This window comes from Salmo salar, chromosome 05 (genome assembly GCF_965601325.2).
Source record: "Salmo salar chromosome 05, fSalSal1, whole genome shotgun sequence".
In the NCBI taxonomy this organism is placed as follows: domain Eukaryota; kingdom Metazoa; phylum Chordata; class Actinopteri; order Salmoniformes; family Salmonidae; genus Salmo; species Salmo salar.
The window spans coordinates 71,874,432-71,897,994 of NC_138295.1; the positions used below are offsets into that span (position 1 = coordinate 71,874,432).

The 23,563-nt window shown below is 42.8% G+C and overlaps 1 protein-coding gene across 7 annotated transcripts; it reads left to right on the forward strand.

Annotated features, from left to right (window-relative positions):
* Window positions 1-5,431: 5,431 nt before the first annotated feature.
* On the forward strand, window positions 5,432-23,036 carry LOC106605566 (cell adhesion molecule CEACAM1-like). Of its 7 annotated transcripts, none has more exons than XM_082975498.1 (9): window positions 5,446-5,715; window positions 9,584-9,601; window positions 9,758-9,907; window positions 15,386-15,661; window positions 15,984-16,101; window positions 16,313-16,341; window positions 16,816-16,828; window positions 16,860-16,946; window positions 22,140-23,036. In XM_082975498.1, the coding sequence occupies exons 1-8, from the start codon at window positions 5,670-5,672 to the stop codon at window positions 16,942-16,944; spliced, it is 735 nt and encodes a 244-aa protein (XP_082831624.1). In that variant the 5' UTR covers window positions 5,446-5,669; the 3' UTR covers window positions 16,945-16,946; window positions 22,140-23,036. The 7 variants fall into 7 exon arrangements, with proteins under 7 accessions (XP_082831625.1, XP_082831624.1, XP_082831623.1 ...); XM_082975497.1 differs by having other exon boundaries at window positions 22,421-23,036; XM_082975499.1 differs by lacking the exon at window positions 9,584-9,601 and having other exon boundaries at window positions 5,432-5,715; window positions 22,421-23,036.
* Window positions 23,037-23,563: the final 527 nt, after the last annotated feature.

Consider the following 23,563-nt stretch of genomic DNA (forward strand, 5'->3'; position numbering starts at 1 on the left):
TCAGGAGCCAGCATGGTCATCACCACAGACCCAGACACCCCAAGCCCATCATAATGTTGGATGTCAGTGGTGGACCCTGTGTAAACTATAATGTCCTGGACAAATCCTGTCTTCACGTCGCACATGACAAAGAATTTGACCCCAAACCTGTGCCTTTTGGAGGGAATATATTGACGGAACGCCAGCCTACCTTTCCATAACAACCGGGACTCATCAATGCATAGGTCCTTGTATGGCACAAAGACCCGACCAAATGCTGATGTCAGGCTGATAAGAACATTTATTATTTGGTATAACGGGTCATTTAGGATGGCAGTAGCATTGTTGACGAAATGCAGGCATCGCAGCAGAACTAGGAAGCGGTCTTGGGAAAAGAGGGTGGCAAAGAAGGGAGTTGCAAACTTAAGAGAATACTGGAGCACAGATCCTAAGGAGTTCTTCTTTACTATCCCCATGAGAAGGACTGTCACCAGGAAGGTATACGTTTCACTAATTGTGGTTGTCACCCATTTAGTGAGTTTCCCCCCCACTCCTGGCTCTCTCTTCTCCTGTAGCTCTAAGGCATAGCGATTGGTCTCCTCTACTATGTCTCCCACCAGCTCCTCTGTCAGGAACAACTTGAAGCACTCTGCCTCAGTTGGAAATGGCAAGGGGCATTGCACTTGAAGTGAAGGGGTTAGGGTCCCAAAGACCCTCCCCATTATTGATTAAGGGGACCTTACGATTCATATGTTTTTCTGCAGGCCTTATAATAGATACTGTTGCTATGTGTCTAAAAACTCTGCCACTATACATTGCACAAGCCATCTATATTAGTCTTTGTGGTTAAGCCCTAGCTGTTGCTAGAGTGTGCTTGCAGGCTAGGTCTGAGTCAGACTGAAACTAGATAAAGAGAAGTAACCACTGTCTGATTTTGACATTTTGATCTTGTGTCACAGTGGACAATGCTAGTGAATTCAGAGAAGCTACTGTACTAGGTTACCTTATAAGGTAACCTCAGCATATTGCTGTATACATACATTGATGTAGATGATCATACCACTAGGGAGTGATCACATGTATAAAATCAGCTGCACCCTTAGGTGAGATGCAGAACTTACTCTGAAACATACATGCTGTGTTTCCGTTGTCAACTTCTGTCTGCAATTGCATTAATAAAGGTTTGATTGATTTACTTAAAGAAGATATTGTCTGATTGCACCAATAAGCCAATGATTGACAAGGAACAAGGAACCTACCCCGACACACTCCAGACTGGGACTCATCAAAGCAAACAGCAGGGCTAGAAGGGGTGAAATGGCTGGCAGCCTTCCAGCTACCACAGAACTCCTGTACTTCATCCACTGTTGGTCTGCCTCCATCACCACCACCATCTTCAAAGGGACCTGGGACTTCGTAAGTGGAAAAGGGATCCTCAGATTCAGGGTTCTCAATGGCTACAAGGTTGGGGCGCAGCTCCTCACTGTCACTGTCAGAATCTGATTCCTGACTTTCATACTCAGGCTCATTGTCAGAATTTTTTTTAATCTCCAGAATTTCCGCATTTGTGACTTGTCTCCTTTTGAAAGACATTGCTAATGCTAAAGCTTAGCTCACTAGCTACATACATAAACAACACCACTGAATGGCTCAGAGTGGGAGTGAGAGATTATGTGATTGACTGCCGGCACGCGCCACTTGTATCACTAAATCACTATCAGAAAATGTTTTGTGTGGTAATTATTTATATACTGCTCAAAAAAATAAAGGGAACACTTAAACAACACAATGTAACTCCAAGTCAATCACACTTCTGTGATATCAAACTGTCCACTAAGGAAGCAACACTGATTGACAATAAATTTCACATGCTGTTGTGCAAATGAAATAGACAACAGGTGGAAATTATAGGCAATAAGCAAGACACCCCCAATAAAGGAGTGGTTCTGCAGGTGGAGACCACAGACCACTTCTCAGTTCCTATGCTTCCTGACTGATGTTTTGGTCACTTTTGAATGCTGGCGGTGCTTTCGCTCTAGTAGTAGCATGAGACGGAGTCTACAACCCACACAAGTGGCTCAGGTAGTGCAGCTCATCCAGGATGGCACATCAATGCGAGCTGTGGCAAGAAGGTTTGCTGTGTCTGTCAGCGTAGTGTCCAGAGCATGGAGGCGCTACCAGGAGACAGGCCAGTACATCAGGAGACGTGGAGGAGGCCGTAGGAGGGCAACAACCCAGCAGCAGGACCGCTACCTCCTCCTTTGTGCAAAGAGGAGCAGGAGAAGCACTGCCAGAGCCCTGCAAAATGACCTCCAGTAGGCCACAAATGTGCATGTGTCTGCTCAAACGGTCAGAAACAGACTCCATGAGGGTGGTATGAGGGGCCTGACGTCCACAGGTGGGGGTTGTGCTTACAGCCCAACACCGTGCAGGATGTTTGGCATTTGCCAGAGAACACCAAGATTGGCAAATTCGCCACTGGCGCCCTGTGCTCTTCACAGATGAAAGCAGGTTCACACTGAGCACACGTGACAGACGTGACAGAGTCTGGAGACGCCGTGGAGAACGTTCTGCTGCCTGCAACATCCTCCAGCATGACCGGTTTGGCGGTAGGTCAGTCATGGTGTGGGGTGGCATTTCTTTGGGGGGCCGCACAGCCCTCCATGTGCTCGCCAGAGGTAGCCTGACTGCCATTAGGTACCGAGATGAGATCCTCAGACCCCTTGTGAGACCATATGCTGGTGCGGTTGGCCCTGGGTTCCTCCTAATGCAAGACAATGCTAGACCTCATGTGGCTGGAGTGTGTCAGCAGTTCCTGCAAGAGAAAGGCATTGATGCTATGGACTGGCCCGCCCGTTCCCCACACCTGAATCCAATTGAGCACATCTGGGACATCATTTCTCGCTCCATCCACCAACGCCACATTGCACCACAGACTGTCCAGGAGTTGGCGGATGCTTTAGTCCAGGTCTGGGAGGAGATCCCTCAGGAGACCATCCGCCAACTCATCAGGAGCATGCCCAGGTGTTGTAGGTAGGTCATACAGGCACGTGGAGGCCACACACACACTACTGAGCCTCATTTTGACTTGTTTTAAGGACATTACATCGAAGTTGGATCAGCATGTACTGTGGTTTTCCACTTTAATTTTGAGTGTGACTCCAAATCCAGACCTCCCTGGGTTGATAAATTGGATTTCCATTGATTATTTTTGTGTGATTTTGTTGTCAGCACATTCAACTATGTAAAGAAAAAAGTATTTAATAAGATTATTTATTTCATTCAGATCGAGGATGTGTTGTTTAAGTGTTCCCTTAATTTTTTGGAGCAGTATATTAGGAGTGTGTTTTTCACCTGGGGTTTGTGGGTTGTTGATTTTGCACTGCTAGTATTCGTTATAGCCTGTGAAACTGTCACCTGTCGTTCTTAGTTTTTTCTTGTTTTCTGTGTTCACTTTATTCTAATTAAATATAAAGATGAGCATTCATATTCCGTCTGCGTTTTGGTCATCCATACACCACGACAGTCGTGACAGAACAACCCACCAAACAAAGACCAAGCAGCGGAGAAAGGAGCAGGTGGATTATATGGACTATCGAGAGAAATGGACGTGGGAGGACATTCTGGACGGGGCTGGACCTTAGCACCAGGCTGGGGAATACCGTCGCCCACGGGAAGAAATAGAGGAAGCTAAGGCAGAGAGGCGGCGGTATGAGGCCATGTACGCGCTGAGGGAGAAGCACGAGAGGCACCCCCAATAAAACATTTTGGGGGGGCACACGGGTAGTTTGGCTAGGCCAAGGAAGAGCCATCAGCCAGCTACCCGTGCTTACATGGAGGAACGTATGGAGTGGAGGGCGCCGAAGTTTGAGGAAGTGCGCACGATCTCGCCCATACACTCGCACAGTCCGGTGCGAGCTATTCCAGCCCCTCGCAGATGCCGTGCTAGAGTGGGCATCCAGCCTGGTAGGAGGATGCCTGCGCAGCGCGTCTGGTCGCCGGTACGCCTCCTAGGACCAGGCTACCCTACGCCCGCTCTACGCACGGTAACCATCAAGCCCCTGCACAGCCCAGTTTGCCCTGTACTAGCACCCCGCTCATACAGGGCTGCTAGTTCCATCCAGCCAGGACGGGTTGTGCAGGAGGTGCGATCAAGGCCACCTGTGCGCCTCCATGGCCCAGTTTTTCCAGTTCCCGCCTCTCGTGCTGACCCGGAAGTGCGAACCTCTAGTCTGGCACGCCCAGTACCACGTATCAAGCTTCCAGTGAGTCAGCCTAGTCCTACTCAGCCTGTTCCCGCTCCTCGCACTAGCCTGGAGGTGCGTGTCCCCAGGCTGGTACCTCCACTACCAGCCCCACGCATCAGGCTAACAGTGCCTCGTCCAGAGTGTCCGGCAACAGTGCCTCGTCCAGAGTGTCCGGCAACAGTGCCTCGTCCAGAGTGTCCGGCAACAGTGCCTCGTCCAGAGTGTCCGGAACCGGGTGAGATGGCCCACTGTCCGGAACCGGGGGAGACGGCCCGCGACCCGGAACCGGGTGAGTCTGCCCGCGACCCGGAACCGGGTGAGATTGAAATGAACTATGAACTGTGTGAGTCTGCCTACAGCTTTGAACCAAATGAGTCTGCCTACAACCCGGAACTGAGTGAGTCTGCCTAGGGTCTGGAACCAAGAGACTATGTCATCAGTCGGGAGAACAGGAGGCCAGAACCAGAGCCTCCTCCAGTGTAGGTGGGTTGGGGAGGGGGGGTGTAGCACAAGTGCCGTCGTTGACGGCAGCCACCCTCCCTTCCCTCCCTTTTTGTTTAGGGGGTATTTGTTTTTTGTTGTTGTGGTATTGGGGGATTTTTGTGTTTTCTTTTGAGGTGCATTCGGGGTCTGCACCTTTAGGGGGGGGGGGGGTACTGTCACGTCCTGACCAGCAGAGGGAGTAATTGTATTAGATTTTGGTCAGGACGTGGCAGTAGGGTTGTGTTGTATGGTTTTTCTAGTATGTCTGTTTCTTTGTTAGTCTGTGTGGCTCCCGATCAGGAACAGCTGGTTATCGTTGTTCCTGATTGGGAGTCATATATTAGGAGTGTGTTTTTCACCTGGGGTTTGTGGGTTGTTGATTTTGCACTGCTAGTATTCGTTATAGCCTGTGAAACTGTCACCTGTCGTTCTTCGTTTTTTCTTGTTTTCTGTGTTCACTTTATTCTAATTAAATATAAAGATGAGCATTCATATCCCGTCTGCGTTTTGGTCATCCATACACCACGACAGCCGTGACAGCTACAATCTTGTATTTTGACAGCCTGGACATGACTCTGTTTGGTGGGGCTGGGGAAATTGAATGACTCTCAAATTCAGGGTTTGAAAAGTTGTGTTTTAACAATGATGGCATATCAAACTGTTTGCTTTAATAAAAACACCTCAACATCAAAGTCCAGTATTGTTATCTATATAATCAGCATTTTATAATATCTGCAGAAGGAAACACTATGACAGGGGAAATCCTGTGCAGCTAACTTCCTTATTGAAGCGTCATTAGATTTTGGTTATTTGTTCCGTTGTGCTGCAGTATCACTTTGGAAGACATTTTATCTAAATTGTATATAATATTTTGATCACAAAGAGTCTGATATTACTGAATAGCCTTGTTATTTGTTTGGACAGATTCAATCTGAATCACCATTTGTAACATCAGGAGAAATGGAAGCAGCTACAGTAGTTTCTTTCACCATGGCAGTACTTTCAGGTGAGACTTTACCTGGCATTCTCCACAGACACAGACACAGACACACAGAGGTCAAACAGGGATGTTAATTGCAGAGTGGAGAGGCAGACCCGGTGCCAGAACAAATCAGTTGGATGGGCATTTGATTTCCATAGGCGGGCCCGTTTTTTTAAATGGGTGTAATAGTAAAGACAATAGGCATCTCATGAGTTTCAAGTTTGTGGAAGCTTACAATTTATCCTAACATTTCTACCGATCTGCATGCTAGGTATTAATATATGCACATTTTCGTGGAACAGTTTCTGAAAATCATTGTCACATGGTTAATCATAAAAATCTGAAGCCAAATGACAAAAGTCTAGAAGTTAAAATCAGGCCAGTGGGTCAGAAGTTTACATACACTAAGTTGACTGTGCCTGTTGGGGCTCGGGGGCAGTATTGAGACATTTTGAAAAAAATATGTGCCCATTTTTAACTGCCTCCTACACCAACTCAGAAGCTAGGATATGCATATTATTAACACATTCGGATAGAAAACACTCTGAATTTTCTAAAACAGTTTGAATGGTGTCTGTAAGTATAACAAAACTCATATTGCAGGCAAAAACCTGTGAAAAATAGATCCAAAAAAAATGTGAATTTTGTGACTGTACTATTTAGTGTCATTGTTTTATAGATACCATAGTGAGAAAGGATTCATTTCGCAACACCTACGGCTTCCACTAGATGTCAACGATCTTTATAAAGTTGTTTGAAGCGTCTATGATAAACAGAGAGCAAATTAGAATCCAAGGAAGTTGACATGTCATCACTTCATTTTTTTGCGCCTGCGCATAAATCTGAGAAACGTGAGTTTGTCATAATTTTTTATCTAGACATAGGATAGGTTGTGTGAAAATATTACTGATGTTTAACGTTAAAAATGGACCAAAAGATTCATGCTAAACAACATTTGACATGTTTGAACGAACATAAATAGATTATTTACTAGGTTTTTTTAGCTTTTCGGCGTGATTTTACCAGCCCCCCACCACGTTTTGTGGGAGCATAATGAACGCTAAGTACTTGGTGTTATTTGGACATAAATTATGAACTTTGTCAAAAGAAACCACATTTGTTCCGGACCTGGGATGCCTTCCGGACCTGGGATGCCTGTCTTCTGATGGAGATAATCAAAGGTAAGGGGATATTTACAATGTTATTATCGATTTTAGATGATGCTAACTGTATAGCATAGCCTGTTGTTCTTAGCATAGCACCCCGTTTATTGCAAAATGTGATTTCCCAGTAAAGTTATTTTGAGATCTGGCCATTCGGTAGCAATTACGAGATGATAATATATTATTCTTTGAATGACAATATTATAATTTACCAATGTTTTCGAATAGTAATTTTGTTATGTTCACCGGAAGCATTTCAGAGAAGAAAAAAATCTGAATTTCACGCTACTGTAAAATGCTGTTTTTGGATATAAATATGAACTTGATGGAACAAAAAATGCATGTATTGTATAACATAATGTCCTAGGAGTGTCATCTGATGGAGATTGACAAAAGTTAGTGCATAATTCAAGCTGGTTTCTGCTTTTGGTGACGCCTGACCTTGAATTGAAAATGGATGTTTGTACTTTTGTGGCTATGTACTGTCCTAACATAATCTAACTTTATGCTTTTGCCGTAAAGCCTCTTTGAAAATCGAACAATGTGGTTAGATTAAGGAGATGTTTATCATTTAAATTGTGTAAAATAGTTGATTGTTTGAGAAATTGAAATTATTCGATTTTTGATGTTTTGAATTTCCAGCCTTGTTAGCAATCCCGGCTCGGGGTTCATTGCTAACCTGTAGCCCCAACAGGTTAAGTAGTTGTTTTTCCCACCTGGGTTGTGGGAGATTGTTTTTGAGTTAGTGTATGTTGCACCTCTTCGTCACGGTTTGTTGTTTTTGTTCTTTACTTTATTTGTGTATCTTGCATAGTTTCACAGTTCAATAAAATATGTGGAACGATACACACGCTGCACTTTGGTCCGCTCCTTCCGACGAACGACGTGACACAGGAACATTAGCTAATCAGTGAGGGGCAACAGTAGGAGGGGGCATGTCACGCCACCAATATAATCTATGCTCCAATCTCTGAGCCAATAAGAGAATGGAAACTAAGTAAGACAACAAGATTCGTAGAGTGGAGTGATGACGTAATGTAAGGATAAGACTGTATAAAAGTCAAGTACTAAGAATGAAGAGTTAGTTCTTCCATGGAATTGCTCGGCTTTGTTACTCTCTGTAATAAAGTCTATTTGAATTCACAAGCTCCGGTATCTGAGAAGTATTTGATTCAATATTTTCCACAACAAGGTCAGCACTGCCATGGGACCTGTGGATAGCTGGATAGATTGGCTCAAAGTGAGTGATCAAATTCTGATGGTACGAAAAAAATACAAAAGAACGGTTGGTTTTTTCTTTGTATTATCTTTTACCAGATGTATTGTGTTATATTCTCCTACATTCCTTTCACATTTCCACAAACTTCAAAGCGTTTCCTATCAAATGGTACCAATAATATGCATATCCTTGCTTCAGGGCATGAGCTACAGGCACATTCCCCTCAGCTCACCATACCACACACCTCCAGCCATGTCCTTTGAACCTCTTAGCCTTCACCCATATGGCACCTCAATACTCCCTAGGCCAGTTAGGTCACACATGCTGTAGTCTCTCAGTCCAACAGGGGATGATTTCCTCTTCTACCAGAGCTACCTCCAGAACCACCCAACAGGAGACTGCAGAACATGAGAGCATAGAAACACAAAACAGTAAAAGAGACAAAGAAAATGGCCCCTGCTCCACAACTGCACACTCAGTGGGCCAGATCCTGCCGACTACACCACACGTGTCACGAGGTGGAAAGTGACAGGTTATAAGTTTGGAGTTAATTAACCAATAGAAATGCTAGTTAAATTAAACATGCAAATAAGTTAAACCTGTGACAGGTACATTGAATCAAATGTTTTGTAATTACAATGTTGTTACAAAGAATACTCTTGTAATTATAATCAAGCAATGTAATTATAATCAAGCAATGTAAAGTGAAACACAGTAGGATTTACTTTTTAAATGCTATGTAATTACATTGTATCAACCTTTGCAGACAATAGGCTAACCAGGAGGTGACTTTCAAAAATGTAATTACAAAACATATTAGTTACAATGTGTAATAACATAAAGGCTGAGGATGCGCGACTGGATTGAACAGCCCTTCCGGTCCGTCCCGACCCGACCCCCTTGGGATGGAAAGCAGTAAAAAGGAACACTATTGCTTTGACTGCCTGTCTGCTCTGCTGCTATTTGTGATGATGCAATCATCATAGATATGCTTGATGTAATCATCATATACATGCTGCCGTATCATAGCCTGAAAAACTGAAAAACAACTGTATTACTTGACCGCCTGTTGATCTTGTCATTTATAGTTACAGCAGACAAAGAAGTTTAAATAGGCCTACATATCAATTGCTATGAAACTTCAACGACGTTACTAGTTATTACTGTGTAGTTACATAGTAATAGGGGAAACTTAATGTACAGCATTACCATTCGACCCAAAATGAAAAATAAGGATTCTGATATAAAAACAAATGCTGCTGTGATCATTGCCTCATTCGTTTTAATTTATTGCAACAAGAGGAGTTGATTTAGTCACCTTATAGGTAGATATGTATAGATGGCATTTGTTTCTCCTATCCAGCCATATCATTGACATCAGCGGACAGGTGTGTTACACAATCATTTTGTAGAAGTGACATCATTCAACTGACATACAGAAACAGGATCACTTGTGTACTTCAGTAAAGTCGACACACATTGTAACTCAAACCTGTTCTTGCCTCCCCAGGGTTTTGTTATGGAGCAGGTGTGTTACCAGACAGGTCCCTGGTTGGGGCGATAGGAGGGAGTGTGACATTTAACAGAGCATTAGCCCAGCCATTTATAACATTACAATGGAAAGTTAATGGTACAACTATTATATTAAACTATATCAGCTTTACTGACACTTTAAATCCTGCAGTTGGATACAGAGACAGGATCAATCTGGACAGATCGTCAGGATCCCTGGAGCTCATGAATCTTGATCTGACTGACAGTGGACAATACACAGTGACCATTTTAACACCTGAAGCAGTATCAGTGGAAGAAAACACCAAACTGGAAGTGTATGGTAAGATGTTTTGTATTCTACCTTTATCAGTCAATAGTTTCCCCTCCATTTTCTAGCTTTAGATTTCACATCAGTCAAAATACTTCATTGTAAGGCTGGACTGCAGAAACATTTCAAAGCCACATACAGTGCATTCGGAAAGTATTCAGACCGCTTGAATTTTTCCACATTTTGTTACGTTACAGCCTTATTCTAAAATGCATTAAATTAAAAATGTTACTCATAAATTTACACACAAAACCCCATAATGACAAAGCACAAACAGGTTTCGATACATTTTTGAAAATGTATTGAAATGTAAAAACCAGAAATAGCTTATTTATATAAGTATTCAGACCCTTTGCTATGAGACTCGAAATTGAGCTCAGGTGCATCCTGTTTCCATTGATCATCCTTGAGATGTTTATACTACTTGATTGGAGTCCACCTGTGGTAAATTAAATTGGTTGGACATGATTTGGAAAGGCACACACCTGTCTATATAATGATCCCACAGTTAACAGTGCATGTCAGAGCAAAAACCAAGCCATGAGGTAGAAGGAATTGTGGGTAGAGCTCTGAGACAGGGTTGTGTCAAGGCACAGATCTGGGGAAGGGTACCAAAAAATGTCTGCAGCATTGAAGGTCCCCAAGAAAACAGTGGCCTCCATCATTCTTAAATGTAATAAGTTTGAAACCACCAAGACTCTTCCTAGAGCTGGCCTCCTGGGCAAACTGAGCAATCCAGGGAGAAGGACCTTGGTAAGGGAGATGACCAAGATTCCGATGGTAACTCATGCAGGGCTCCAGAATTCCTATGTGGAGATCGGTGAACCTTCTAGACTGTCCACCATCTCTGTAGCACTCCACCAATCAGGCCTTTTTTGTAGAGTGGCCAGACAGAAGACACTCCTCAGTAAAAGGCACATGACAGCCCGCTTGGAGTTTGCCAAAAGGCACCTAAAAGGTTCTCAGACTATGAGAAACAAGATTCTCTGGTCTGATGAAACCAAAATTGAACTCTTTGGCATGAATGCCAAGTGTCATGTCTGGAAGAAACCTGGCACCATCCCTACGGTGAAGCATGGTGGTGTCATCATCATGGGGATGTTTTTCAGCGGCAGGGACTGGGAGACTAGTCAGGATCGAGAGAAAGATGAACGAAGCAAGTACAAAGAGATCCTTGATGAAAACTTGCTCCAGAGCACTCAGGACCTCAGACTGGGGCGAATGTTTACCCTCCAACAGGACAACGACCCCAAGCACACAGCCAAAACAACGCAGGAGTGGCTTCATGACAAGTCTCAGAATGTCCTTGAGTGACCCAGCCCGAGCCCGGACTTGAACCCGATCGAACATCTCTGGAGAGACCTGAAAATAGCTGTGCAGCTATTCTCCCCATCCAACCTCACAGAGCTTGAGAGGATCTGCAGTGAAGAATGGGAGAAACTCCCCAAATACAGGTGTGCCAAGCTTGTAGTGTCATATCCATGAAGATTCAAGGCTGTAATCAACAATTCGATGTTCTTCAACAAAGTACTGAGTAAAGGGTCTGAATACTTATGTAATGTCATTTTTTGTTGTTGTTTTTGATAAATTACCTTAAATAAAAACGTTTTTGCTTTGTCATTATGAGGGGTTGTGTGTAGATTGATGAGGGAAATTTTTTTTTTAAAACCATTTCACAATAAGGCTGTAACAAAATGTTGAAAAAGTGAAGGGGTCTTAATTATTTCCGATTGCACTGTACATATATACCATACTACTATACCATATTTTCGTAAATGGTTTTGAAGTAAAGTACACATTTCCTCTGGCCAAATCACAGACATATCTATGGCCGATAAGTGGATTAGGCTACTGTCTGTCATTGCTTTTGCATTAGTAGGTATTTCTCAAATTCAATGATTTCATTCAGTGTGAACCATTACTTCTGTCCATCTCTTCCCATTCCCAATTATGTTATTTTTATACATTGTAGATTACTAGTGTATGATGGTGTTGAACAAGGCCAAATCTGTTATCTGCCTAGAGCACAATCTGTTTTTATTCATCTCAGCATCAATATTGAAGTAAAGGTGTGTTAGGTACATTTTCGAATAGACACATTCAGTTCCATTCAGAATTAAGATAGTCATGGTCAGCTTGTGTTGTCCTACTTGGCTCCCAAGTTAGAATTACTGCTTTGATGCACATTTCTTTGAGATATGGAGCAGTTATGAATCCAGCGGGACCTATCTATTTGTTATTAATACCACTGTTGAGCTCTTCAGAAGGACACCTGCTTAGAAATAACAAGGCTTGATGCTTTGTTATTTAATATTTTGCTTTCAGTTTTAGATCCAGTCTATGGAGACATTTTCCCTGCTTCATGTATCATTAATATATAATGCTTTCGAAATTCGGTCTCATTCTGTGGCAGGTCTCAATGGCCTTATTTGGTCATTTCATCCTTGTATGTCCCTAAGCTTTCATCACTATTTCATGTGCTGGTGGCTGATTACAGGTTGCTGGTGATGGGATGCTGAAACTAGGTACACACTAATATTGATAACGTGGACTGATAATGGACCCATAATATTGTTAGAATGGCCCAATGGGTCATTTGAACATGGTCTCTAGAAATTATCTCTGTAAATCACTGATGGTCAACCTTCCATCTTTCATGGTGGTGTTTGACATGGACCATTCATTGCAGATGGTCCAGAAAACACAACAATGAAGGTGACCCCTTTAGATGTACTGTATGGATCAGGGTCAGACCTCACTCTGTCCTGCTCCGCTCAGCCCAGTCTTCCTGCCCTGTTTCAGTGGGCTCTAAATGGAACACTGCTGTCCAATCAGAGACCAGAACTCAAGCTGGAGAACATCCAGGCCAGTTAGAGTGGTAGCTACAGCTGCTGGGCCCATAATACCAGAACCCTGAGGTACCAGACATCTGAGCCCTCTGACATCACTGTGCTAGGTAAGTGGCAGAGAGGAGATTGAGATGGAGGATGTCATGGGACTGGTTTTAAGGATTCATGGTTGAACTAACTTTGCAAGGTTGGCATTTTTCCTATTTTGTTGCATTACAACCTGTAATTTAAATGGATTTTTATTTGGTTTTCATGTAATGGACATACACAAAATAATCCAAATTGATCAAGTGAAATAAAAAATAATAACTTCTCAAGAAATTCTAAAAAATTCAAAACGGAAAAGTGGTACATGCATATGTGTAACGCCCTGGCCATAGAGGGGTTTTTTGTTCTTTATTTTGGTTAGGCCAGGGTGTTACATTGGGTGGGCGTTCTATGTTCCTTTTTCTATGCTTTGGTATTTCTTTGTTTTGGGCCATGTGTGTGGCTCCCAATCAGGCACAGCTGAAGCTCGTTGCTGCTGATTGGGAGTCACACATAAGGAGCATGTTTTTCCTTTGGGTGGTGTGGGTAATTGTTTCTGTTTGAGTATTTTCCTAACAGGACTGTTTGCTGTCGTTTTTGTTCATTTTGTAGTGTTCTCTTGTTTATTTGAATTAAAATTCTAATGATGAACACATCCTCTGCTGCACCTTGGTTCCCTCTTCCAGACAGCCGTTACAATATGTATTCACCCCCTTTGCTATGAAGCCCCTGAATAAGATATGGTACAACCAATTACCTTCAGAACTCACATAATTAGTTAAATAAAGTCCACCTGTGTGCAATCAAAGTGTCACATGATCTGTCACATGATCTCGGTATATACACCTGTTCTGAAAGGCCCCTGAGTCTGCAACATCACAAAGCAAGGGGCACCACCAAGCAAGCAGCACCATGATGACTAAGGAGCTCTCCAAATAGGTCAGGGACAAAGTTGTGGAGAAGCACAAATCAGGGTTGGGTTATAAAAAAATATCTGAAACTTTGAACATCCCACGGAGCACCATTAAATTCATTATAAAAAATGGAAAGAATATGGCACCACAGCAAACCTGCCATGAGAGGGCCGCCCACCAAAACTCACAGACCATCAAGGAGGGCATTAATCAGAGAGGCAACAAAGAGACCAAAGATATCCCTGAAGGAGCTGCAAAGCTCCCCAGCGGAGATTGGAGTATCTGTCCATAGGACCACTTTAAGCCGTACACTCCACAGAGCTGGGCTTTACGGAAGAGTGGCCAGAAAAAAAGCCATTGCTTAAAAAAAAACAAGCAAACACGTTTGGTGTTCACCAAAAGACATGTGGGAGACTCCCCAAACATATGGAAGAAGGTACTCTGGTCAGATGAGACTAAAATTTAGCTTTTTGGCCATCAAGGAAAACTCTGTCTGGTGCAAACCCAACACCTCTCATCCCCCCGCGAACACCATCCCCCCGCGAACACCATCCCCACTGTGAAGCATGGTGGTGGCAGCATCATGCTGTGGGGATGTTTTTCATTGGCAGGGACTGAGAAACTGGTCAGAATTGAAGGAATGATGGATGGCGCTAAATACAGGGAGATTCTTTAGGGAAACCTGTTTCAGTCTTCCAGAGATTTGAGACTTAGGGTCAATGACCCTAAGCATACTGCTAAAGCAACACTTGTGTGGTTTAAGGGGAAACATTTAAATGCCTTGGAATGGCCTAGTCAAAGCCCAGACCTCAATCCAATTGAGAATCTGTGGTATGACTTAAAGATTGCTGTACACCAGCGGAACCCATCCAACTTGATGGAGCTGGAGCAGTTTTTCCTTGAAGAATGGGCAAAAATCCCAGTGGCTAGATGTGCCAAGCTTATAGAAACATACCCCAAGAGACTTGCAGCTGTAATGTCTGCAAAAGGTGGCTCTACAAAGTATTGACTTTGCCCCCAAAGAGAGTAGTTATGCACACTCAAATTTTCTGTTTTTTTGTCTTACTTCTTGTTTCTCTCACAATAAATAAATAAAAATGCATCTTCAAAGTGGTAGGCATGTTGTGTAAATCAAAATTATACAAACCGCCAAAAAATATATTTTAATTCCAGGTTGTAAGGTAATAAAATAGGAAAAATGCCAAGGGGGTGAATACTTTCGCAAGCCACTAGCTGATACTGTTCTGAATACTGTACATGGGTTATTCCATGTAGTGTTGGTTGCTGTGAGGACATTTTCTGTATGCGCATTGTATGTAGTAGCTGGCCACTGCTCTGTCATGCATTGAAGAAAAAGCAAACCGCATGATCATCCCTTTGTTACCATTCAATGGCCTTTTTGAAAAGTGTCCATACGAGTAGGATGAACAGAGAATGAAGGAGATGTCACAGCTTTGAGAGTTCTTCCGCATCGACTGGACTTCTAACCTTTTATTCACGTTTCATATACCACGTGCAGGCCTACTTACTTTATCATACACACTTTTACCATGTTGCATGTTCATTTCACATGTGCTCATCGTGTCTTCAGGAAACTGTTACTGTTTGACAAGATAATATATCATCTATACTATAATTTAGACTACAATTTGTATTATCAAACCAACATATCTGATTCATATAACCATTATCCTTCACAGAACCAATATCTGGTGCTATCATTACAACTTCCCCAAACCCTCCAATCATCGAGGGGAATTCTGTCAACTTAACCTGTGATGCTTCTGGCTCCATCATCACCAGAGAGTGGATGAAGGATGGTCAGCTTCTGTCTGCTGGTGGCAACCTAACCATCTCCGAGGATAAGAGAGTGCTGTCCATAAACCCTGTGAAGAGAACAGACAGTGGAGAATACCTGTGTAGAGTCAGCAACCTCGTCAGCACCGCTGATGCTAAAGACATTCTCCTTGTAAAGTGTAAGTAGGCCTACTCTGCTATAAGCCTGGGGTTACAATTACTGTGTTTTTTTTTTGGGGGGGGGGGGGGGGGGTTGCATTAAAATCTGACAGTTACGGTGTGAATGCTGGATATGTAAGATATTACAGAGTAATTATATGGATATACCTAACAGTTTGAGTGTGTAACATCACACTAATTACCAACTAACAAACACATGGCTATTCCTTTAGTTGTCTTTGTTGTGTTGTAATTGTTAACTATTTGCACTGTAGTGTGCAGTACTGCCTGTTCACTGTGTAGCCTTTCATCTCTGCATGGTTTTGTCTCTGGTCTCTGCAGCAGAGGACTCTTTATCACCAGTTCTGCCTGCTCGTGCCCTCACTGGTATTGTGATTGGAGTATTGCTGGTTGTGGGAGGGGCAGTTAGTGTTGCAGTGTTCTTCATTAGGAAAAATGGGTGAGTAAAAAAACATTTCAGTCAAACAAGTGTATTTTCTATCACTGCAGTTGGTAGAAAATGTAGGCTCTGTTTTCACATTCATCTAAACTGTTCACAAAGAGGGCCTAGTTGTATTTCAAAAGCACTGTAAAACTGTCAAAGCACTGTAATATTATATTCTTATTTTCTAAACAGCAAACTTTCAGTGTTAATTTCTTGTTGTATATAGAACCAATGCTGAGCCAATGCATCAAGGAGGTAAGCATAATGTATCTCCAATCTTACAGGTTGTCATGGTATTTCTAATTACTAATGGTTTTTAAATGTTTGTTTACTCCACGTTTACGTTTACAGGGACTATTATTTAGAGCGACTTAGTTTCCACAAATAAATTAAATGGATTCAGGCAAATTACAAAACATTCAAAGGCCATTTTTTCAAAAGTGAGTTTACAAGTTGATCAACTTTCAAAGCAGAATTACTTTCCCATTGTTCCTCAAATGCAGTGTATGATATTCAATTTTGTCGCTCTGAGTCTCTACTTTTATCCAATGTAAAATGCACCATCATATGTGACTCACCAGGTGGTGAGTCACATATAGTACAACACCACTATGACTTAATAATGTAACCACTAATGGTTAACAGTGTAACAATGCTCATGCAAACAAATGCAGACAAGATACTGTAGCATCATCTATTCAACCCCTACTATTTGTATATCTCTTACAGGCTCTCAACAACTTGTATATGAGCACACACCGGGACACATCACCTGTATATGAGAACACATCACCTGTATATGAGAACACATCACCTGTATATGAGAACACAAGACAAAATCAATCTCCACGGCCCTGACAGTAAGTAAGCCCTGGTCACGTGGGATGTCGGTGCACGTCTGTATTCTACTACAGTCGTACTGTAATAAACAAGATAAATTTGCTTAACAAGATGTACAATGTGAAAAAGATATGTATGGAAAGACTGTCTAGGAAAGTGTTATCCAGGATGTTTAAGTTTTGACTCAATGACAGCTATTCAGCCTCTGGCCTATTTAGGTTATTAATTAACATATGATCGCTGTAAAAGTTTGTTTAGGACTTTGAGGTTTCATATTTTCTCATGGCAACTCAGTGGAGGCTGCTGAGGGGAGAACTGTCACGTTCTCTATCTTCAAACTCCCTGTCGTAAATCAACCAAGGCGCAGCGTGCTTGTAATTCCACATCTTTTATTGAGGTGAAACCGGACAAAACAATAAACAGGAAAACAGAAAAGAACATGACGCAACTGAGTCGCACACAAAACACACACAGAAATAATAATTACCCACAAACACAGGTGGAGAAAAGACTGGCTAAGTATGATTCCCAATCAGAGACAACGATAGACAGCTGCCTCTGATTAGGAACCATACTCAGCCAAAACAAAGAAACCGTCGCTGCAGACTCCATGCCATGGATCATCACTGGAGGCTTCGTGCCATGGATCATCACTGGAGGCTTCGTGCCATGGATCATCACTACAGGCTCCGGGCCATGGATCATCACTACAGGCTTCGTGCCATGGATCATCACTGGAGGCTTTGGACCATGGATCATCACTGGAGGCTTCGTACGTGGAGCCGGAACAGGTCTCACCGGACTGAGGAGACGTACTGACAGCCTGGTACGTGGAGCTGCCACAGGGCGTACCAGGCTGGAGAGACGAACTGGAGGCCAGGTGCGTGGAGTAGGCACAGGGCATACCAGGCTGGAGAGACTCACTGGAGGCCGGGTGCGTGGGGCAGGTACAGGATATACTGGGCTGTGGAGGCACACCGGAGGTCTCAAGCGTAGAGCTGGCACAACCCGTCCTGGCTGGATGCTTACTTTCACCCGGCAAATGCGGGGCGCTGGCACAGGACGCACTGGGCTGTGAATGCGCACTGGCGACACAGTGTGCGGAGCCGGCGCAGGATATCCTGGACCGAGGAGGCGTACTGGAGACCAGGAGCACTGAGCTAGCACCACTATTCCTGGCTGAATGCTTACTCTAGCCCGGCAAATGCGGGGGGCCGGCAACGAGCGCACCGGGCTGTGAATGCGCACAGGAGATACATTGCGCATCACCGCATAACACGGTGCCTGACCAGTCACATGCTCCCCACGGTAAGCACGGGGAGTTGGCTCAGGTCTCAACCCTGATTCAGCCAATCTCCCCGTGTGCTCCCCCTCAAAAAAATGTGCCTCTCGGGCTTCCGTCGTTGCCGTGACTCCCGATCACGTCGCTGTTCCTCCCTCGCTGCTTCCACCTGTTGTCATGGGAGGCGATTCCCTTCCGGCCTGGATCTCCTCCCACGTCCAGGATCCTTTGCCGTCCAGGATGTCCTCCCATGTCCACCTCGTCTTCCCCGTAGGCGCACGCTGCCTGGTCTTCTTGTGGTGGGTAATTCTGTCATGTTCGCGATTGTCGTGGAAAATTGTCTTAAGAACATAATACTCTTACAAGAACTTGTGAATTCAATATAGACTTTAATACAGAGTAGCAAAGCCAAGCCCTTCCATGGAAGGACCCTCCCACACACGCAACAGAGCTGAGCCCCTCCATGAAAAAGACTAAATTCTCATATTACAGAGTCCTATCTCTCCATATCAGTTGTTGCTTGTTAACGCCCACATCTGACAGCTGTATAGATTATAATGCTAGCAGGGCCTCATGTGGTACAAAAATAATGCATGCAGTGTATGCTCATCCTTTCCTCTGTACCCCTTTGTCTGGATATCTTGAGTATTTGGGGCCCTTTCTGCATAGCTCAAGTCTGGTTGTCAGGTCGCTATGCCTCCCACCGTGGCCTGTTGCTCTATCAGAACCAGATGTCTTCTCCTCCTATAGCCAAAATATGTATGTTCTTTCCCCTTCAGCACAGCTGCTTATCTCCCACACCATCTTCAAACTCCCTGTCGTAAATCAACCAAGGCGCAGCGTGCTTGTAATTCCACATCTTTTATTGAGGTGAAACCGAACAAAACAATAAACAGGAAAACAGAAAAGAACGTGATGCAACTGAGGCGCACACAAAACACACACAGAAATAATAATTACCCACAAACACAGGAGGGAAAAGGCTGCCTAAGTATGATTCCCAATCAGAGACAACGATAGACAGCTGCCTCTGATTAGGAACCATACTCGGCCAAAACGAAGAAATACACAACATAGAATTCCCACCCCACATCACACCCTGACCTAACCAAAATAGAGGAAATAAAATGTCTCTCTAAGGTCAGGGCGTGACAAGAACGGCTCATAATAATGGCTGGAATGGAGTACATGGAATGGTATCAAACACAAAGACATGGTTTCCATGTGTTTGATAACATTCCAGCCATTCATATGAGCCGTCCTTCCCTCAGCAGCCTCCACTGTGGCAACTGTTGGTGTGGCTGTTGACTTCTATGCAGTGGTGGAAAAATGACCCAATTGTCATACTTGAGTAAAAGTAAAGATACCTTAAAAGAAAATGACTGAAGTAAAAGTGAAAGTCACCCAGTAAAATACTACTTGAGTAAAAGTCTAAAATAATTTTGTTTTAAATGTACTTAAGTATCAAAAGTAAATGTAATCGCAAAAATATACTTAAGTATCAAAGTAAAAGTAAAAATATTAATAATAAAACATTCCTTATATTAAGAAAATCAGATGGCACAATTTTCTAGATTTTTTAATTAACAGATAGCCAGGGGCACACTTCAACACTCAAACATCATTTACAAATTATGCATTTGTGTTTAGTGAGTTTGCCAGATCAGAGGCAGTAGGGATGACTGGGGATGTTCTCTTGATAAGTGTGTGAATTAGACAATTTTCCTTTCCTGCTAATCATTCAAAATGCAACTAGTACTTTTGGGTGTCAGGAGTAAAAAGTACATTCTTTTGTTTTGGAAAATAGTAAAGTACAGATACCCACAAAAAAACTACTTAAGTAGTACTTTAAAGTATTTTTACACCACTGCTACTATGTATTGCCTTTTTTAATTTAAGCTTTATCCCAAATTATGAAATGCAGGACTTCAAGAGTAACTATGATACTAGGATAATGGTAAGTTTGTGCTAGACCACACGGCACCATGTGACTGCAATACTGTAAAAACTGTCACACCCTGTGAAAGATTAGTGGAATCTGTGTGGGTGGCTGGACAGGTAGGATGACTGACAGAGAAGGTGAACAGGTGGTCACGGGTCACAGGAATGGATGAGACTGAGGCAGGAATTCCTTTAACCATAAAGTGGTATATTTACTGGGTAGTCTGTGCTGCATAACAAAGGAAACATAATAACATGTATCCAATCAAATTCATAATCAAAGATCAAATCATAACAATCATTCATTATTAACATAATTAGGTAATTCAGCAATTCAGTTCAATAAAAAGTCAATAGGAATCATCCTTGTGTCATTTAGGCTCGTAACTATTCATCATAATCATGAGAAGAATAATGCAAATAATTCAATCAGTGTATATCAGTTCAATGTATAATCCCCATCAGTTTTATTATTCTGCTCATAATCATGAGCAGAATAATGCAAATAATTCAATCAGTGTATATCAATTCAATGTATAATCCCCATCAGTTTTATATCAGAATTGATCAGTTCAGCAAATAATGACGTTTCATATTTCACCCTTTCAAGTTTGTTTTCATCTTGAATTTCATTACATATTAACCATATATCGATGGCATGATTGGCCTGTGATGATCTGTAGGGCCGTGATCATTTTTGTCACCAAAGCCCAATATACCATCCACCACTGCGACCTGTATGCTCTCATCGGCTGGCCCTCACTACATATTCGTCGCCAGACCCACTGTCTCCAGGTCATCTATAAGTCTTTGCTAGGTAAAGCTCCGCAATATCTCAGATCACTGGTTACCATAACAACACCCACCCGTAGCACGCGCTCCAGCAGGTACGTCTCACTGGTCATCCCCAAAGCCAACACCCACTTTGGCCGCCTTTCCTTCCAGTTCTCGCCTGCCAATGACTGGAACGAATTGCAAAAATCGCTGAAGATGGAGACCTATATCTCCCTCACTAACTTTAAGCATCAATTATCTGAGCAGCTTACCGATCGCTGCAGCTGTACATAGCTCATCTGTAAATAGCCCACCCAACTACCTACCTCATCCCCATATTGTTTTTATTTACTTTTTTGCACACCAGTATTTCTACTTGCACATCATCATCTGCACATTATCACTTCAGTGTTAATTTGCTAAATTGTAATTACTTCGCTACCAAGGTTTATTTATTGCCTTACCTCCTTACTCCATTTTCACACACTGTATATAGATTTTTCTATTGTGTAATTGACTGTACTTTTGTTTATCCTGTGAGTAACTCTGTTGTTTTTTGTCGCACTGCTTTGCTTTATCTTGGCCAGGTCGCAGTTGTAAATGAGATCTTGTTCTCAACTGGCCTACCTGGTTAAATAAAGGTGAAATAAAAATAAATAAAATGTATCATTTACATTACACAATAGGTTTGAAGTGTGCGCTCCAAGCCGCACTCCGCGGTAATAATTATAAATAATAACTGATGGCCCGCTCTCCCGATCGCAACATAGTTCAGATGGAAAGGTAACAGATGGAAAGGTAACAGCTTCGGTGGACTTACGTGGATTCATGGACGCACAGAACTTCTGGATTAGACAGAGTTAAGGAAGAGAAAGCAGTGAGGTCGGGCGATGGCGATTTCCTCCTTTTAATGAGTTGAGATCTGTCAGACATTTCCCCTCACCTAATTAAAGCGCCCCTGGCCCAGCTGAGCATGTGGCCATGAATTAAAGGATTCTTCCGCCAACTCCATGGGCCTTTTCTACACCCTGATCTGTTTCACCTGTCCTTGTGCTTGTCTCCTCCCCCTCCAGGTGTCACCCATCTTCCCCATTATCCCCTGGGTATTTATACCTGTGTTTTCTGTCTGTCTGTGCCAGTTTGTCTTGTTTTGTCAAGTCAACCAGCGTGTTACTCCATCCACCTGCTTTTTCCTCTTCCTTGTTTTTTTTGCTAGTCCTCCCAGTTTTGACCCTTGCCTGCCTTGACTCTGAACCTGCCTGGCTGACCATACTGCCTGCCCTGACCACAAGCCTGCCTGCCCCTCTGTACCCTCTGGACTCTGACCTTGTTATAATCTTTTGACTGTCCCTTGGATACTAATAAATATCAGAGACTCGAACCATCTGCCTCCCGTATCTGGGTCTTGCCCTGTGCCCTTATAAAAAAAACTATGTATTTATGTGTTAAAAGGTATTCATGCTGTGTCACTTTTCTCCCTCACCTTAAATCTAACAGTAAGAAAAGTCAATGGAAAAGATCTTCATTCAACCACCATTCTCCAGTGAATTCCATCATCATCACATAGAACACCTGCATGATAACACCCAGTGTGGATCTGTAATGTAAATAATCAATACATTTATCTTATGTTTGATTGTCTGCTTTTATTGTGTACTTTTAGTAATTAAAAACATATTAATAATAAGTAGATAATACAATACTATACTGTAACTTTGTCACGACCAGTATTTAGGTATTATTTGTATTATATTTGGTCAGGGCGTGGCAGAGGTATGTTTGTTTTGTATGGTGGGTTTTTTGTGTGTGTGGTTTAGAGGGGTGTGTTATTTAGGTGTTCCTGGGTTTTGGGTGTATGTTTCTGAATTAGTATGTTCTAGGTTAGTTTTTCTATGTGTAGGTTTGGGTGCTGGACTCTCAATTGAAGGCAGGTGTTTCTAGTTGCCTCTGATTGGGAGTCCTATAAGTAGGTGTGTGTTTGGTTTGTCATTTGTGGGTAGTTACATTTTGCACTGCTAAGTATTATTGCTTTAGCCTGTGAAACTGGCCTTCGGCTTTCTTGTTTTTTGTGTATGCTTCATTATATCTAATTAAAAGATGAGCATCCACATTCCTGCTGCGTATTGGTCCTCCCTTCAACACGGCAATACATGTGACAAACTTAATAAATTAAAGCATAATGATAAGGGTGTCCTCTGGTGGTAGGGGTGGGGACTGTACTGTAAATACACTTTTTTTGTAGGCTGTATTGTCAATTATGGTGCCAAAAAGGCACAGAAGCTATATGCTTTAAATGATGTAAAAATAGAATAACAAATATTGACATCTATTTCTCCATCTTTGTTGTTCTTTGTGTCAAGTGTGACCAGTAATATGTTGATGTGACCTTTTTATTTAACCAGGCAAGTCAGTTAAGAACAAATTCTTATTTACAAAGACAGCCTACCAGGGAACAGTGGGTTAACTGCCTTGTTCGTGGGTAGAACAACTGATTTTTACCTTGTCAGTTAGGGGATTCAATCCAGCAACCTTTCGGTTACTGGCCAAACTCTCCAACCACTAGGCTACCTGCCACCCCATTCAGTTCATTAATTCCTACAAAGCTGGGTGATGGTCCTAAAAGATCCTACAGTGATGTCA

Coding starts and splice junctions, on each gene's coding strand:
- LOC106605566 (XM_082975498.1), top strand. CDS start 5,670: ATGGAAGCAGCTACAGTAGTTTCTTTCACCATGGCAGTACTTTCAG. Junction 15,662..15,983: donor AGACATTCTCCTTGTAAAGT/GTAAGTAGGCCT, acceptor TGGTCTCTGCAG/CAGAGGACTCTTTATCACCA. Junction 16,102..16,312: donor TTCTTCATTAGGAAAAATGG/GTGAGTAAAAAA, acceptor TGTTGTATATAG/AACCAATGCTGAGCCAATGC.